General features: G+C 42.3%; 1 protein-coding gene across 1 annotated transcript; it reads right to left on the bottom strand.

Annotated features, from left to right (window-relative positions):
* Window positions 1–908: 908 nt before the first annotated feature.
* On the bottom strand, window positions 909–17,590 carry LOC466050 (ras suppressor protein 1-like). The gene is made up of 6 exons (XM_024346772.3): window positions 17,472–17,590; window positions 12,329–12,493; window positions 3,479–3,597; window positions 1,536–1,618; window positions 1,151–1,265; window positions 909–949 (listed from the first exon to the last, which is right to left on the bottom strand). The coding sequence occupies exons 1-6, from the start codon at window positions 17,588–17,590 to the stop codon at window positions 909–911; spliced, it is 642 nt and encodes a 213-aa protein (XP_024202540.3).
* Between the last annotated feature and the right edge of the window lie 472 nt (window positions 17,591–18,062).

The following is an 18,062-nucleotide window of genomic DNA, read 5'->3' as shown; positions in this document are numbered from 1 at the left end:
AGGCGGGACTTTCCATCTGTTCCATGAAATCATGTGACTGCCTTCCCTTTAGACTAATAAGGCTGCCAACAGAACTCTCAGTGCTGATGGGTGTGCTCTGTGTCTCGTCTCAGTCTTCCTATGCGTAACCATTAGCCCCATCGGCCTGCTCATAACCTTCCTAACCTCTTGCCATCCAAGGTCCTTGCTTCTTTCATTCATTCAGTCAATGTTTTCTGAGCAAGTACTGCACCCCAGGGAACAAATGCGAAAATGCCTCTGCCCTCCTGGTGCTTGCATTCTAATTTCTAACAAATGGCCTCTTCAAACTGCCAGACTTGTTTAAAGAACTGCTTCCTTAATGTGTTTCTTAAAAATGATGGTATTTTGGGGCAGAAAAGCAAATAACCGCAGTTTGAGAAAACAATGTGGTTCAAAGGATTAAAGAAATTAGAGGCTATTGAGGGTCTGCACAGGAAAAGATAAGGGAACTTGTGAACCTTTTGCAGTGGAATGAAGCAGTAACAGAATGACTGGCTTGGAGGTTACTTCTGGCGGGGGACATAAACCCACTCCGGAAATAGGAATGACTTGTTAGAGGATTAGGATTCAGTGGCCAGAAGTAGGACCCATTCCCAGCAAGAACATATTTAACAATTCCTACTAGAAATGGGATCAGGAGAGAGGCAAATTCACGACCAGGAGAGGTATCAACATCTTCAAGTAGCCATAACAACTACTTTAATTCTTTGCTAAAAGTTTTTCTAGGTCAATAAAAAAGTAAGGAGTTAAAAAGTAAGACTGATACGTTATCAATAACAACCAAGACCCAGAAAGCTTACCCAGCTAGTCAACAAGGAGCCATGCATAAGGCTCTTACTACTAACCCCATGCTTTTTCCACTACATCATGCAGGGAGCTGAGCAGGGTCATCTTTCATCAGCAGTTTCTAAGACACGGGACACTACAGCTGCAGAACACAGCATCGGGGAAGGTCAAACCTATAGCAGCTGAACTCTGGTCAATGACAAATGGTTCTCAAATGATCAGAACTGGGTGTCTAGGTGGAGAGCAGTTGCCAAGAAGAGGAGAGAGGTTGTTCAGAATTGCTACATTAGGATAATTGTTACTCATGAAACCCAGAACTAAGTTCATTCATCAGCAAACTTACCTAATTCTGGGGGTAGAACAGTGAGGCAGTTCCCCTGAATGTGGAGCTCTTTAAGCTGGGTAAGCACCCTGATTTCCTTAGGCAGTGAGATCAGGTTGTTATCCCTATTGCTGAGCTAAACAGAAGAAAACAGGGAGTTGTCAACACATTTTCACATTAAAAGGTGCTCCACAGAAACTCTCATCCTCCTCCATGTCCTCTCTTCTACCACAGCTCAGTCCTTTCCATTTATTTACAAGCGCCGGCAGATAATCAAGAAACACTATCAGAAGCAGTGGTTTATTCCTGCAAAACAAACCTGACTCCTTCTCAGATTGACTTGATTCTACCCCTACAAGGCTGCAGCAGTGAATTGATTCTCTAAGAATTTAGATAACTTACTTACTATCTGCAACTTTGTGAGCTTCCCAATATCTGGTGGCAGGATTTCAAAATTGTTGTCACTTAGATAGAGTGCACACAGGGTGGCTGCAAATTAAACAGCAATATATAAACAGGGTGGCATGGAACCCAACCATTTGAGGTCTGATCAATACGAGGGAGTCAGCTTTGATTAATAACCCTGGCTTGGTGAAAAGCCTTTGACATACCTAGGGCTCCCAATAATAACAAGCAGGTCAAACTTACATTTACTGGCTTATTGTGGAGCTGGTGTGTCCAGGAAAACATCTATATCCAAGAGGACTGATACAATTAACAACGTAGGCACTTGCATTTTGGGGCACAGAGTTTCAACACATTTTCAAAAAAGATTGCTATTTTTCTCACAGATTACTTTTGATTCACATTTATTTCTCCATTTGCATCCAAAGTAAAACAAAGAAAACTACTGTGCCACTTTTGTGGATACCTAGGGCAAAAAGGTTCTTTCAAGGGAATACAACTATGTTAAAATAGACCTTTTCCTATGTAAATAGCACTGTGTTAAAAATTAATGAAAGGCTTTCTGGTGATGGAGGCTATAACCACAGCTCATCAGTCCATAATCTGACTAATTATTACTACTTGTTTCTACAGCCTTAAGGACAAAAGTAAATGAAGACAAAGGGACTAAAATAATGGCATGAAGTTAACAGAGTAAATCCTAACTTAAGCAGAATATCAGTAGTCAGAAATTTGTTCACAATTACTACACAATGATAATATGATTCCAAACTATTGAAGGCTAAAATTCTAAAGCATCTGTTTATCCTCAACCAAAAAAGCTGAGTATAATTAGAGGTATGTTTTGTTTATCAGTATTTATTTATTTTTTAGAGACAGAGTCTCGTTCTGTCACCCAGACTGGAGTGCAGTGGGTCACTGCAGCCTCAAATTCCTGGCCTCAAGCAATCTTCCTACCTCAGCCTCCTGATTAGCTAAGATTACAGGCACATGCTACTATGCCTGGTTAATTTTTTAATTTTTGTTTCTAGAGACAGGGTCTCTCTATGTCGCCCAGGCTGGTCTTAAACTCCTAGCCTCAAGTGATCTTTGGAGCTCAGACTCCAGAACTGTATGTTAATATAACATAATAAAAACAGGGGCTTCACCACCCAAGAAAATATTTTACAGTTGGTTTCCTGTGCTTGAGAAAGTCACAAAGAGAGAACGTACATAAGGCAAAAAGTGAAATTTTAGAGACCAGCTCAGAAAATTCAGATTTTCTGAATGCCATGTAAGTTACTAATTGAAGAAATAGAACACTCATTTAAGAGAAACAAACCTTGTCTGAAATAGTGCATGAGTTCCCAGAAGAAATCATTTTTTAATTTTCAAAAGCATCTTCAGCAAGAAATTTGTTGGCATATAAAAGAATAAGGTGTGTTCACCTGTGGCCAATAATTTCTTAATGTCTGTGTACTGGATAAATAGGTCAATAAGAGTACTTTTTAAAAGGCTGAAAATAAGAATCCTGGCTGGAAAATTTAAAAATTCCATTAGTGGTTTATTAATAAATATTTTTATAAATAATTGATTGGGACATCCTGGACAAATATCGTACAAAGAATTAATACCAACATGAGAGGATACCTTTTTTTGGCACGCTATTTAAAAAGAAAGTCAAGTCTCTTAGCTAAATGTGAGGTTTGATCTCATTTAGGTATATCATCTCTCTCAGAATGTTAATATGACTTTACTAAGTCCACTTCAGCCCAATGGTGTCACATAACGATATATCAAATGCACATATGCTGAGCTATGAAGGAATATTCAAAAGAAGTCTCTAAAGAAAAAGTTATCTCTGTCCAATAATTTCTCTTGGAGTTTAGGTCCCGGCAAATAAATTTCACTCTTAGAATGCAAAGTATAATGTTGAGGAGATTCATAGAACTGAAAGTTTCTTACTCAGGTAGAAGAAGTTTCCAGGAAGATAATTTTCATTCAAATTGTTGTAAGTCAAGTCCAGAACCTCAAGAGCTGGCAGGGAGCCAAAGCCTTGTGGCGAAATGTTCAGCCTGTTCATGCTGTTGCAGGGGGACAAAAATCTACATCAGGACACCAAAGACACATTTATAGAGACTATCAAGGGCACCTCAGTTTCACAGGCTGAAAGTGTAAGAGAGTGCCATGATCCTAGAGTCACTTTATATTTTATTTTTATTTTTATTTTTTTTGAGATAGGGCCTTGCTCTGTTGCCCAGGCTGGAGTGCAGTGGCACGATCTTGGGTCACCGCAGCCTTGACCTCCATGGGCTCAAGCGATCCTTCCACTTCAGCCTCCCAAGTAGCTGGGACCACAGGTGCACACCATCACACCCCACCAATGTTTGTATTTTTTGCAGAGATTGGTTTTTGCCGTGTTGCCCAGGCTGGTCTCAAACTCCTGAGCTCGAGCCATCCTCCCACTTTGGCCTCCCAGAATGCTGGGATCATAGGTGTGAGTCACCACATCCATCCTATTTTTTTTTAATTATAAAAATCATTTATGTAATATTTATATTGACAAATGAAGATTGTAAATACCTATGGTGTACAACATGATACTTCTGATATATGTGTAATCCATCATGGAATGGCTTAAATCACACTGTTTAATATACGCATTGCCTCATATCATATGCTTGTCATTTTTTTGTCTTTTGTGGTGAGAATGCTTAAAATTCACTCTCTTAGCAATTTTCAAATATGCTACATATTGTTATTGACTGCAGTCACCATGATATACAATCCATCTCTTGAACTTACTTCTCCTATCTAACTAAAATTTAATGTCCTTTGGCAATTTCCCTCTCCCTCCAGCCTCTGGTAACCATTTTATTCCCTGTTTCTATGAGGTTTACTTTTTTACATTCCACATATAAGTGAGATGATGTGGAAATGTTGTCTTATTTAAACTAATAATTTTAGAGAACTTATATATTCCTGAAACATTTGGAAATTTCTTAGTTGTCATTTTTCTCCAATGGTGAAATTGAATCACTGTTTTACACAAAAATTCAAACCATCACAAAATATCTGTCCTTGTAAAGAAAAACGTCCTTATGAATGTAGTGATAATATCTGAAACTATACACATGAAGCTTTGTAGTTTTCAGACTTTTGCTTTATTTCATTTCATTTATTCCTTTTAGGAGGGAAAATCATGGTTTTTTTTTTTCTACAACTGTTAAAATTCAAAGTTATCTTCAATTAGAATGGTGATGGCCAGGGGCTGGAGGGAGGGGCAATGGAGAGATGTTTTTCAATGGGTGTAGGATTCAGGTTTGCAAGATGAGAAAATTCTGCAGATTGGCTAAACAACAATATGAATACGCTTAACACCATTGAACTGTATACTACAAAGACAGTAATTTTTTTTTTTTGAGACGGAGTCTCGCTGTGTTGCCCAGACTGGAGTGCAGTGGTGAGATCTCAGCTCACTGCAAACTCCACCTCCCCAGTTCAAGCGATTATCTTGCCTCAGCCTCCTGAGTAGTTGGGACTATAGGCACGTGCCACCACGCCCGGCTAATTTTTGCATTTTTAGTAGAGAAAGGTTTCACCACGTTGGCCAGGATGGTCTCGATCTCTTGACCTCGTGATCCACCTGCCTCAGCCTCCCAAAGTGCTGGGATTACAGGTGTGAGCCACTGTGCCCAGCCAGACAGTACATTTTATGTGTATTTTATTGCAACTTAAAAATTTTTTAAATCGTACAATTGACTCTTGAGCAACATGGGTTTGAACTGCCTGGGTCCAGTGACACATGGATATTTTTCTTCTGCCTCTGCTACCCCTGAGACAAGAAGACCAACCCTCCTCTTCCTCCTTAGCCCACTCAACATAAAGAAGAGGATGAAGGCCTTTAAGATGACCCACTTCCACTTAAAGAACAGTAAATGCACTTTGTTTTCCTTATGACTTTCCTAATAACATTTTCTATTGCTTAGCTTACTTTATTGTAAGAATGCAGAATAGAATACATATAACACACAAAATATGTGTTAATTGACATTTATGTTTTGGTAAGGCTTCCGGTCAACTGTAGGCTATTAGTACTTAAGTTTATTCAGAGTCAAAAGTTATGTGTGGATTTTCGACTGCATGGGGGGTCAGTGTGGTGCTCCCTCCACCCATGTGTTGCTGAAGGATCAATTGCGTGTGGGTGTGTGCAGGGGTGTGTGGTGTGTGTGGGTGTGTATGTGGTGTTGTGTGTAGTGTTATGTGTGTGTGTACGGGGGTGTTATGTGTGGTGTGGGGGGTGTGGTGTGTGTGTGGTATGGTGGTGTGGGGGTGTGCTGTGTGTGTGGTGTGTGGAGGGGTTGTGGTGTGTGTGTGGTGTGTGTGGGTGGGCATGGGGTGTGTGTGTGGTGTGGTGGTGTGTGTTGTATGTGTGTGGTGTGTGTGTGGGGTTATGGATATGGTATGGTGTGGTATGTGTATGGGGTGTGTATGGGGGTGTGGTGGTGTGTGTGTTTACGCAGTATGTGTTTGTGTCTGTGTGTGTGTGTGTGTGTCTCCGATGAAGTCTAAGGGAATTTTTTTCTTTTTTTTTATTATACTTTAAGTTCTAGGGTACATGTGCACAACATGCAGGTTTGTTACATAGGTATACATGTGCCATGTTGGTTTGCTGCAACCATCAACTTGTCATTTACATTAGGCATTTCTCCTAATACTATCCCTCCCCCAGCCCCCCACCTCCTGACAGGCCCCAGTGTGTGATGTTAAGGGAATTTTTTTCTACACTATCTTTTATCCTTTTCTTTAAGCCCCTTATTTTTCTTAATGCAGTTCCGTTTGAGCATACTTAAAAGCCAATTAAAAAAAAACTTTAATAAAAGTTGACAGATATTGAAAGATGGAAGGAAGTATGACAATAAAAATCATTCTAGTCATCGATGCTTCTCATAACAGATCCAACTCAGTCCAGTCCTACCAAGCAGGCCTCACCAGAAACAGCAGACAGCAGGGGGAAACCAAAATGGAAACGTGGGTTCCCCCTCTCAGGCAGAAAACGACCCAGACAGACTACACCCAGCAAAACTACCTCCACGACTATCTACTGCCATGACAGCAACAACAAATATTCTCCATGAAGTCACAGTTTGTGAAGCACATTATGGCAAGTACTTGGCTTGTTGTATTACCTTGTAACACAGGCAAGATGGAGCTTGTAATTAGTGCTATCTTGAGATGAAAAAACAGCCTAAGAGAGAGTAAGGAGAAAAGACTTCAGAAGTGACTGATGAAGGTGACATGTGTCTGGAAGCACCCTGTACCTCACGGAGGCCAAAGCCGTTCCAGACCCTTGGGCTCCCATGCAAGGATTCTGAGAAGAATTGCAAGTCAGAGACAGAAAGGAAGGTAGAGAAGCATACACTAGGTGCTTCTGTCTTTAAACACTGCTTTAAGTTATCCGTTTTTGAAAACTGCTGATTCCTTAACATTTTTCTCTGCAAATAAAGAAATGCACTTTTGCAATATTAGGTATAGGAAATCCACGGTTAGACAGGCTTAGAGGGAAGAGGCATCTCACCTGAGAGAGAACTCCCATTCAATCTCCAGCCCAGAGCAAGCCTGGAGCCCCTCCACCTCTTGGTGGCAAGAATCTACTTAATTGAAGGTTCCTTTTTCCTTTGAGTGACAAACCAATACCTACAACGTGTAAGGAACACAGCAGAGTCCCATGTGGAGCTGACAGCAGTATGTAACAGTAGTAGGCACACCACCATGGTGGGGCAGAAAGGAAGCCCTTAAACAAATGCTGAAACTTCAGAAGAACTCCTAGCAACAGCCCCAGCTACGAAGGGGGCAAGGAACTGCAGAGACTTCTGGCCGCCTCTTCGGAGGCCAGACCATGTGCATGGTGACCTGGTGGCATCTCTCTCTGCAGAATGAAAGCTGGAACATGCTGGCTGTCCCCCTTCCCCCCAGAAGGTGCTAACATCCATCTCCATCCATCCACATTTCCACGTGTAGGAATTCCATGCTTAGGGCCCCACTCTGACACTGCTAGCAATCGAAGTTTCCATGAGAGGTTACAGTGGGAGTAGGAAAAGAATGGAGCTTTAAGGTAGGAGACAGCTAGGTGAGGAATCTGGCTCCAGCACTTGCTAGCTGCGTGACATTGACCAAGTTACTCAGCTTCTCTGAGACTGAATTTCCTCAACTATAAAATAAGGCTGACAACATCTTCAGGGCAGGATCACTGGGAGGATGAGAGAGAAAATATGTGAAGCACCCAACACCTGATCCATGGCTCAGATGTGACTTCTCAGGAAATGAGAGCTGTTGCTAGAATTATTTTTCAAAAGGTTTGAGAGAAAATTTTGAATCAGCCCTAAGCGAGCAAGCTCACCTCATGACAAGCCACTTTGGATAGTCCGAACTATTAACTGTGGTTTTACTATTTGTGCCACACTTGCTTAATCTCAGGTGACTTCAGGTGTTGAAACATAAAGCTTTGCAGGTCTCAGCTATGCCAAGTGGTATCAATTCTTTGTTTGCATGGGAAGATTTTTCAAATGCATGTTGGAAGTGGGCAAATGTCTGCATATGATGGAGAAATTTATAAAACCAGGGGGTCTAAGTCTATTCAGCATCTTTTTTCCTTTTCTTCTAAAGCCCCAGAAAGGTCTGTACTAATGACTCCTTTTCAGAGCAGTTTCTTCTCTGCAGGTGGTCCTGAGCACCTCCAGCTTCAATAAAACCTTCTTGGCTAAAGGCACTAATTTTTCTCACCTCCACAGTGACCTACTCACACAGTTATCAAAAATAAAAGTTAAAAAAAAATCCAGGCTGAGCCCGGTGGCTCACGTCTGTAATCCCAGCACTTTGGGAGGCCTACACAGGCAGATTGCTTGAGCTCAGGAGCCCGAGACCAGCCTGGGCAACATGGCAAAACCCCGTCTCTACAGAAAAAACTACAAAAATTAGCCAGGTGTGGTGGCACGTACCTGTGGTTACAGCTACTCAGGAGGCTGAGGTGGGAGGATCACTTGAGCCCAGGAGGCATAGGTTGCAGTGGGCAGAGATTGCACCACTGCACTGCACTCCAGCCTGGGAGACAGAGCGAGACCCTGTCTCAATAAATAAATAAATAAATAATCCAAATCCGTAAATAACCAATATGGTACTTAATAAAAACTTCTATGTGTTCATGAGACAAGCTCTTGCAAGAAACAAGGTCAAACATTATTCCCGAATAGTTGGGCACAGTGGTCCTGCAGTGAAGTTATCCTAGAAATAATCATCAACATGGTAACCTATGTGGCTTCACATTTTTTGGAAAATAACTCTATGAAATAAACTGCATTTAAGGAATTAAGAACAGAACTAAACTTTCTTTAATTTGTTCCGGTGGCCTAAAATTCTCTCATGTCTTACAATCAACAGAATAAACTGCAAGTACTATATAAAACTTTGAAAGCAAATTCTTATTGAGGGTGCCTTTTGGATCATGCATACACGTGGCTTCCCTGCTCCGTTTTGTGATCTCCTGTGTGTATGCTTTCAGCCCGGCTCCTTAGAATAAGGAGTCCTCCCTATAACTTGCCTCACTGTGTGGTATAATTCTTTATACCATTTGAGGACAGAGGTATCCTTTAGTGAAACCCATCTTAGCTCCTTTCCCAAAGAATTGGGAGGTTTTCTTCAAACTTTGACAACTCCATCTATGTTGCTGTGTAATTAAGTACAAAAAGCTTTACACAATCAATAAAGCACCAACAGCCCAAAATGCAAACAATTCCAAAGAGAACAAGAAGGCAACTACAATGCATTCATTGAAAAAGAAAAGTTTAGGGCTGAGTGCGGTGGCTTACACCTGTAATCCCAGCACTTTGGGAGGCTGAGGCAGGTGGATCACCTGAGGTCAGGAGTTCGAGATCAGCCTGACCAACATGGTAAAATGGCATCTCTACTAAAAATACAAAAGTAGCTGGGTGTGGTGGCACACGCCTGTAATCCCAGCTACTCGGGAGGCTGAGGCAGAAGAATCGCTTGAACCCGGGAGGTGGAGGTTGCCATGAGCCGAGATTGTGCCATTGCACTAGAGCCTGGGCAACAAGAGCAAAACTCTGTCTAAAAAAAAAAAAAAAAAAGGAAAAGAAAAGTTTACGGCTCTGTCCTATGGTGCCTCAAACCAAACAACAAAACATGAGCTTATTATTTTCTTCCCAAACCTGTCTGCATCTGTTCTATTTTTCAGCTGTCCAACAGAAATGTAGATATCATTCCATCCCATCAGTTACTGTCTGTCAACGTTACCACCTGTATATTTTTCATATAAAATCCCTCCCTGTCTCCACTGTCACTCTCCTAGTTCACATGGGACATGAAGCTTATGTTCTTACTGGTCTTCTAACCTCTAGTTTCCCTCCCTCCACCCTCTTCTCCACACTGATCTTTCATATCTTATATCCACTACTCGGCTATGCAAATTTCTCGATGGTCAGCATGATAAAATTGGAGCTCATTAATTTATTTATATATGTGTTTATTTTTGAGATGGAATATCACTCTGTCACATAGCTGGAGTGCAGTTGTACGATCTCAGCTCACTGAAACCTCTGCTTCCTGGGTTCAAATGTCTCTCCTGCCTCAGCCCCCTGGGCAGAATAGCTGGGATCATAGGTGCATGCCACGACACTTAGCTAATTTTTGTATTTTTAGTAGAGATGAGGTTTTGCCATCTTGACAAGTCTGTTCTTGAACTCCTGGCCTCAGCTGACCCTCCAGCCTCAGCCTCCCAAAGTGCTGAGACTACAGGCGTGAGCCACCATGCCCATGAGGAGCTTGTTTATTTAGCACAGAGGCCTTTCATTAGCACTTTTGACTCCCTGCCATTATTATAAACATTTATTTGTTTACAGTTGGTTTCCTCAACTGTAATGGAAGCTCCATCAGGGCTAGATGGCCAGCAGCTGTAACAATGCCTAGTACACGATTGGGAACTTGGTAAATCCTCATTCACTGAACAGCGGATATCCAGGATTCCCTGTCTAGCCTGACCTCTGACCTTACAGCCACCTGCCTCACACTTTATACTCAACAGTACCAAAGAACTGACAACTCCCAGGCCCCAGGCAGGCAGTGCTGTGAGTGTTTAAATATGTCATTCGTGGCTGGGCGCGGTGGCTCACGCCTATAATCCCAGCACTTTGGGAGGCCGAGGTGGGTGGATCACGAGGTCAAGAGATCGATTGAGACCATTCTGGCCAACATGGTAAAACCCTGTCTGTACTAAAAATACAAAAATTAGCTGGGCGTGGTGGTGTGCACCTGTAGTCCCAGCTACTTGGGAGGCTGAGACAGGACAATCGCTGGAACTTGGGAGGCAGAGGTTGCAGTGAGCTGAGATCGCATCACTGCACTCCAGCCTGGTGACAAAGCAAGACTCCGTCTCAAAAATAAAAATTAAAAAAAAATTGGCAAATATCTGGCCAGCATCCATTGCCACTCCACGTCAATCACTAACTTAACCAGAGTATTTAGTGGCTACAATTTCATGAATATATGACTGCACAGAGACTGAAGCATGAGTGGGTGGGCAGTTTCACCTAATAGCTGTGCCAATGAAGATGGAATTCTGATGCTGCAGTTCCGCTTGGGGTCCATGGATGTATTTGTCTGTTCTCCCATTGCTATAAAAGAATGCCTGCGGCTGGTTAACTTACAAGAAAAGAGGTTTAACTGACTCATGGTTCTACCGGCTGTATAAGAAGCATGGCAGCTGCTGCTTGTGGGGAAGCCTCAGGGAGCTTTTACTCATGGTGGAAGGCAATGCAGGAGCATGTGTATTACATGGCAGGAGAAGGAGAGCACGAGGGGTCTTGCAATAACTCACTCACTATCATAAGGACAGTACCAAGAGGGGATGGTGCTAAACCATTCATGAGAGCTCCACCCCCATGATCTAATCACCTCCCACCAGGCCCCACCTCCAACAATGGGGATTACAATTCCACATGAGATTTGGTGGGGACACAGATCCAGACCATATTAATGGAGTCTGATGGAGCCTTTAGACCCAGAACCATGGGGTTCTCTTCCCAGCTTGGCCACTAACATCAGGGGTGACCAGGACCCAGTCCCTTAGCCCCTTTGAAAAGGCTTGGCTTCCTCTGTATAAAATGAAAGCACTAAAACCTGCCTTTCCTACCTCACAAATGTTGACAGGATCAAGTGCTACAAAGCAATACACGAAGACAGGTTATCATTATTATTATTTACTGCTCCCCGGTTCTGCAACCTCAGTTGAAACAAAACTCATATCTTTACCTTTGCATAAAGAAAGACAGAGAATTGTCACCTCTCAACTACAGAGAAGAATTGCAAAAATGAATGAAGCAGCATTAGGGAATATATTCTTCCCTCCATGGCACGAAGGTCCTTTATAAACTATTCTTATTTAACACAGAGAGAAAAAAGTCAACCATATTACAACTTGTCTGCCAGTTCATGCTATGCAAATAAGTCCCTTCTTGGTCAACAGAGCTGAGATAAAATTTTACTGGACACAAAATACAGTAAAAATTTATCTTCCTTATTGTGCCAACTATTAGCTTCTCAATTAGCTCTCAAATCTTCACTAATGTAGGCCACCAAAAGGATATATTAAAACAATAAAACTTTTTTTAAAACACAAAACACAAAAAGAAATTAGAAATCCACTTCTGTGCAATGATATGCATGGAATCCCTCCCCTGGCCCTACCCAGCACGCCCCTTCCACTCTCTTCCTCTCCATCCTTTCACCTCCACTGATACTCACCCCAGGTTCAGGTGTTTGAGTTTTTGAAGCCTGCTGATCTGTGTTGGCAGCTTCTCAATCTGGTTATTTAAAAAGTTGAGCACTTCCAAATTCTTCAGTTCTGCTATGTTTGGTGGTACCGCCATGGAAACATAAATGCTGAGTGTGAATCTGGGAATGGAACTCCTAGCAAGGGATGGCAGCAGCACATTTTGTTTTTATTCAAAGCTAAGAAACATATAACTCCAAAAGGACCATTGAATTCACCTATTGGTCTTACTTATTTTTCACAAGTTTTTCATAAGCAGTCACTCACTTCTGAGTGGCTGCTGAAATGCTTCTTCGTATATCATTAGCTAAGTGCTTGGCATAGTTTGTTTCGGATGGACAACGAGGAGGGAAACAGAGCAAAAATGCACAAAAGAGAATTTCTGTACCATAGCAGCCTATAAAAGTGAATATTACAAAGCATATACACTTATAGCTGTCATATAGGATCTTTTAAGTGCAATTGTTTTTTTCTTTTGGTTTTCTTGCATTGCCACCAGAAGAAAGAGAGCAACCTCCAAATCCCTTCCTGGGTGACATACATTGAAGCTGTTTAACCCAGTATCTGAACAGCTGTCCTCTTAACATTGCATTATATTAGCTCAATTTTAAATAACGAAATATTCAATATCCCTAGTTTCTGATTTTGGCCTCTGGAGTAATGTATCTTGATCAATACCACACATACATACAGACACACACCCATACATACACATACACACACACACAAAGGTTACATCAGATTTGCAACACATTGATATATTGTTATTATATAGAAATAAAAAAGTCAACTCAGTAACATGCTATGAACACTAGTATGCAGATCAAAGGTGAAAATCAACCACTGGGGACCTGAAAGGTTCCTCCTTCCCTAGCATATATATACTTGAAAATACAAATGTAAAAGCCAAAGGCATCTTTATCTCAAAAGGACAAACTATAAATTGGCAGCAGAAGGACTTTCCATAGGCTGTAATTCATCTATTCCATTTGCTATTCAATCATTCTACAAACATTTGTATGGGTGATAAGCTTGGCCATGGTTCATGTAAACTCTGATACCAAGACTATCCAGGTAACTAAAAACATGAACAGGTGCCTGGAGCCCAGCCCGAAAAAGTGTGATGTCTCATATCCGTCAGGTTTACTTCCCATCCCATCTGCTTCCTCCAGGGGTGCCCCAGGAGGCCAGAAAACCAACCTGCTTGCCTGCAGTCAGACCTAAACTCAGACCCAAGAGCACTTGTGATTAGAACCAGTACAAAGGTGTGTGTAAAATGCCAAACATACATCTAAAATATTTAAGCAGCTAGCCATTTCAAGGACACCAATTGATAACTCCCAGGGGAATAAAATTAAAGGGACAAGAACATCGCTAATTATAGTTTTGAGTCATCATTTTCAGCTTTCTGAAATGTCTACAGTATCGCTGACCTGATTTCTTTTAGAGTGAATGCTTGGCGAAAAGTAAAAGAAACGCTTTCACTGGAAGAAGGGACTGTGAAGAATACGGATTACTCTGAACTAGGGCACATGGGCAGGGAGCAGTGGTCTAGTGAGCAGCCCCTGGGTGAGCTCCTGAAGTGGCTGTTGATAAAAGAACAGGTTTTCATGGGGTAATCTAGACAGCTGGAAGTTCCTCCAGAACCCTCCCTCTTGGATACCTGCAAGAATTCAAAGGAATCCTACCTGTACAATATGGATGCAAATGCACATTCTTAGGTGCACAGTCCATGGAACACTTCCATGGAAATGAATGGTATTCATCTTGTGTAAGTGATTATCAAGAAAATCACCAGGGTCAGGAGTGGTGCCTCACGCCTATAATCCTATAACCCCAGCACTTTGGGAGGCCTAGGCAGGTGGATTACCTGAGGTCAGGAGTTCGAGACTAGCCTGACCAACATGGTGAAACCCTGACTCTACTCAAAATACAAAAATTAGCTGGGCATGGTGGCAGGTGCCCATAATCCCAGCTACTCGGGAGGCTGAGGCAGGAAAACTGCTTGAACCCAGGAGGTGGAGGTTGCAGTGAGCCAAGATCACGCTGTTGCACTCCAGCCTGGGTGACAAGAGTGAAACTCTATCTCAAAGGAAAAGAAAATCACCAAGCTATGTCTTCTAAGTCACTGGATGTCATCTTCTCCCCCCAGATCATAAAGTATATACAGTGCAGCTGCCCACAGACCTCATCCCTCCCCTGTCCACCCTCCAGCTACCACTAAGCCTTCATCTGATTAGTTTGAAGAGCACATTCATCTGATGAGTTCGAAGAGCAATAATGAAAGTTAGTGAAATCAGGAGAAATTTATGATCTCAATTTAGCCACAAACCAAGAATAATGCAGGCAGAATTACTGTCGTCTTCCTGAAGTTACTCTGCCAATGGAATTAAATGCTCTCTAAAGATATCACCTTTTTGACAGGATGAGAGATTATTTCACTCTCCTTGCTAAATCAGTCCAATTTAAAACCACAAATTATGCTAAATGTGATTTAGGGCTTTGTCTTGTGGACGCAAACGATAGCCTCATATTCAATTTACAAAACCTCTCCCAGCCTTTTGGTGAGCATGTGAATTTTTTGCTTAAGACTCCATTCAAGCTAGATGAGAAAAAAAATTACGCAGCTAATATTCTCCCTAAATATACAGAATTTTTTTAACCCCCAGCCATAGTGAAAATCTAAAGAAATTAACATGCAGACCCGTCTGGATGGGATGGTATTCACTCTTTGAACCAACACTTAGAGAATGCTTATTAGGTGCTCAGTGCCATACTTTTCACACATAGCATCTCAATACTTTGGGGGTAAAGTAGGAGGGGCATGTTATTTAAGGAAAGTAAGTTACAAAAGACAGGGTATCAAAGTCAATAAACTGAAACAGGCCTAGTGCTTGGAAAATAAACTACTCCCAACCAAACTAGTTGTCCAGAAAAAATAACCGGTTAGCAATATGAATTGTGTCACGACTAAATCATATACATATGTGGCAGGAACAATTTTAGCTATTTCAAAAAGGCCAATGCAATATCTTACCACTCAAAATATTTTATTGGAATTTTCCAGATATCTATAGGATGCATGAGCAAGAAGCATTTTAAAACCTAATAGCGTGCATCAGTATATTTCTTATCATGTCTTTGAAATGTTCCTTTTTCATCAATCTGTCCAGCTTCTGACCTATGACCCCAGCTGACCTATGACACCAAAGAAACTGAAGAGCAATGTGGTCCTTGACCCTACAGTGCTGTGTGTGCCCTTACTCAACTCATAACCTCTCTGGGTGTCTATAAAACAAGAAGGCTGGATTATGACCGTTTCCAAGGTCTCTTCCACCTCGTTTTAACATTCTAGGATTCTAACAGGAGATGGATTATGAAAATCAATGATAGGGCTTCAAATAATTCAACAAATGGGGCCCTCAATTAGGAAGCTTAGTCATGTAGAACTTTGCTTCTGACAAAGAATTGAGTATCATTTTCTGCGTAGCCAAAGATGGTTGCTTTAAGTTTGAGACTTCAGTTGCTAGGTTTGGGGGAACAGTCCCAAAGGACTCAGACATTCCCTGGCTCCTCAATGTCACATTTTGCTCTAGTTGCAGGATCACAGGACTGCTGGGGATGCTTTCTTCCTAGAGCGTCTGCTGGTGTTTTGGAAAGGTGACAAGGATGTGGTCACATCACCCCAGAGACAAATCTCAAAGTTTCTTCTGGGCTTTGTAGCAGTTCCACCTAACACACCTGGCATGACCTTTTTTCCTTCAAGTTCTCCTAAACTGAAGAAACTGAATGTGATTCAAGAGTTTTGTCCATCTGACGTGCTAGCCCTAGATTTGGCAATTCAGCACCCCCGTCTCCCGCAGCACAGTTTCTGGGAGGTTTCACGAGCAGCCCAAAGTGCCTGAAGGGCTCATTAACTTCTCTTTGGCTGGAAGCACATCCACTTTGCTGGACAGGCTGGAGAAACCAGAGTCCATCTGTGCGAAACACTGGCACAGCCCCTTCCTGAGCAACAGCTTTACTCCTAAAAGGACATGTATCTACTGCCATTGGTTATATCTGCAACAGGCATGAGCCACCCGGCACTGCACAGTTGATGCACATTCACAAAATCAACAATCAATCAGCTCAAGAATAGGCTTTCCCTAACCAGCCAGCAGCCCACAAACTATCTCCCCTGCACACAAAGAATCAAAATCAACTACTGTTATAACAATTGCAGTTTCAATTCTGTTGAATTGAGTAAGGAAGATTCTGTTCTATGATCTAAAATTAATAATTCCACAACCAACATCTTAAAGCATTTTAGGAGTTTACCAATAATAATTAGCAGGGTGTGTTCTGGGGCTGGGCTATCTGATGGACAGCCACTAGCTATATGCAGCTATTTGAATTTAAACCTAGATTAATCAAAATTAAATAAAATAATGAATGCTATTGTTGGTCACAGCAGCCACATTTCAAGAACTCGACCGCCACATGTGGTGTCTAGTGGCTCCACTACTGCATGGCAGGGATACTGACCGTTTCATCACCACAGAACGTTCTATTAGACAGCCCTGCTCTATGGCAGTGGGTCTCAAACCACGGAGACATCAGAACCACCAGAGGCCTTGCTAAAACACAGATGGAGGAGTATCCTGGAGTTTCTGATTTAGTAGGTTTGGGGTAAAGCCTGAGAATCTGAATTTCCAGAAACTTCTCAGGGGATGCTGATGTTGCTGCTCTGGGAACCACATTTTGGCTTAGAAAACTTTGAATTCATTGGCAGCATCATGATTATCAATCCAACACATATGTCCCTTACCCCATGCAATAATGCAATGAGTATAATAATCAATCTTATCCAAATGAAGATGCTTATTGAGCCTGGGGATTGATGAAAAGTGAAACAAATGATACTCTAGATAGCTAACACGTTCAACGTGGGTGCCACAATCAAACCCTTTCTAGTCAACTTCTGCTTCCCCACACAGGATTTTATGGCGAGATCAGTATTGCTTAAGATGGACAACGTTCCAGAGGAGAAAAGCCTTGAATTCCCTAGCACACTGAATTAAGTCACTCAGTGGCAAATTCATCATGACCAAGGGTGGCCATACAAAGAGATGTCACCTGCTATACTGCTCAGCTTCAAAACACTGAGCCTTAACGGCAGGATGCTGGGTGGTAGTGACGGCACTGACAGACCGGCTTGGGTGCAGCTGATCTGGGGGCTTTTTGAGCAAAAGCATCTTGTGGCCCTTGAGGCAAAGAAACAAAGCTGTAAGGAGCGACAGACTCTGGGAGCAGCAGGCACAATGTGAAAACATAAGGACAAGTGCTCTGCTTGGGTGCAGCCCACGGGAGGGTCAGGGGGTCACACTTTGGTCTTTAGAGTCATATGGTTACCAGCGACAGCCAGGTTCTCTTCAGCTCCAGAAGGACAGCACTAGACCCTGCACCATGCTAACGCACACCTACGGCTGCCAGGAAGCCAGAAGCTGCTCTGAACACATGGCGCTTTCCATCCACAGCACGGGCATGAAATCTGGAGGTGACCTCCACCCACCATCTCCACCAAACTTCTGGGGAGTTGGGGGCTGCACTACACCCAACTGTTTTTGCAGAAGCACCAAAGGATGTTTTTAGAACTAGTGATTCCTGAGCTAGGGCTGGCCCAGAGCATGAAAGCCAGGGGACCAAGCCTCTTTGAAAAAAGTGAAC

The sequence above is a fragment of the Pan troglodytes genome, chromosome 8, assembly GCF_028858775.2.
Source record: "Pan troglodytes isolate AG18354 chromosome 8, NHGRI_mPanTro3-v2.0_pri, whole genome shotgun sequence".
NCBI classification, from domain to species: domain Eukaryota; kingdom Metazoa; phylum Chordata; class Mammalia; order Primates; family Hominidae; genus Pan; species Pan troglodytes.
The sequence above is the reverse complement of the archived record's forward strand: the minus strand, read 5'-3'. Positions and strand labels throughout refer to the sequence as shown.

Bases quoted from the DNA above. Each gene is read 5' to 3' on its own strand.
- LOC466050 (XM_024346772.3), bottom strand. From the start codon at position 17,590: ATGCTTTTGCTCAAAAAGCCCCCAGATCAGCTGCACCCAAGCCGGTCT. The intron at 1,619-3,478 runs GTAAGAAACTTT...TTTAATTTGCAG, and splicing joins TGGAAACTTCTTCTACCTGA to CCACCCTGTGTGCACTCTAT. The intron at 1,266-1,535 runs GTAAGTAAGTTA...TCTTCTGTTTAG, and splicing joins AGCTCACAAAGTTGCAGATA to CTCAGCAATAGGGATAACAA.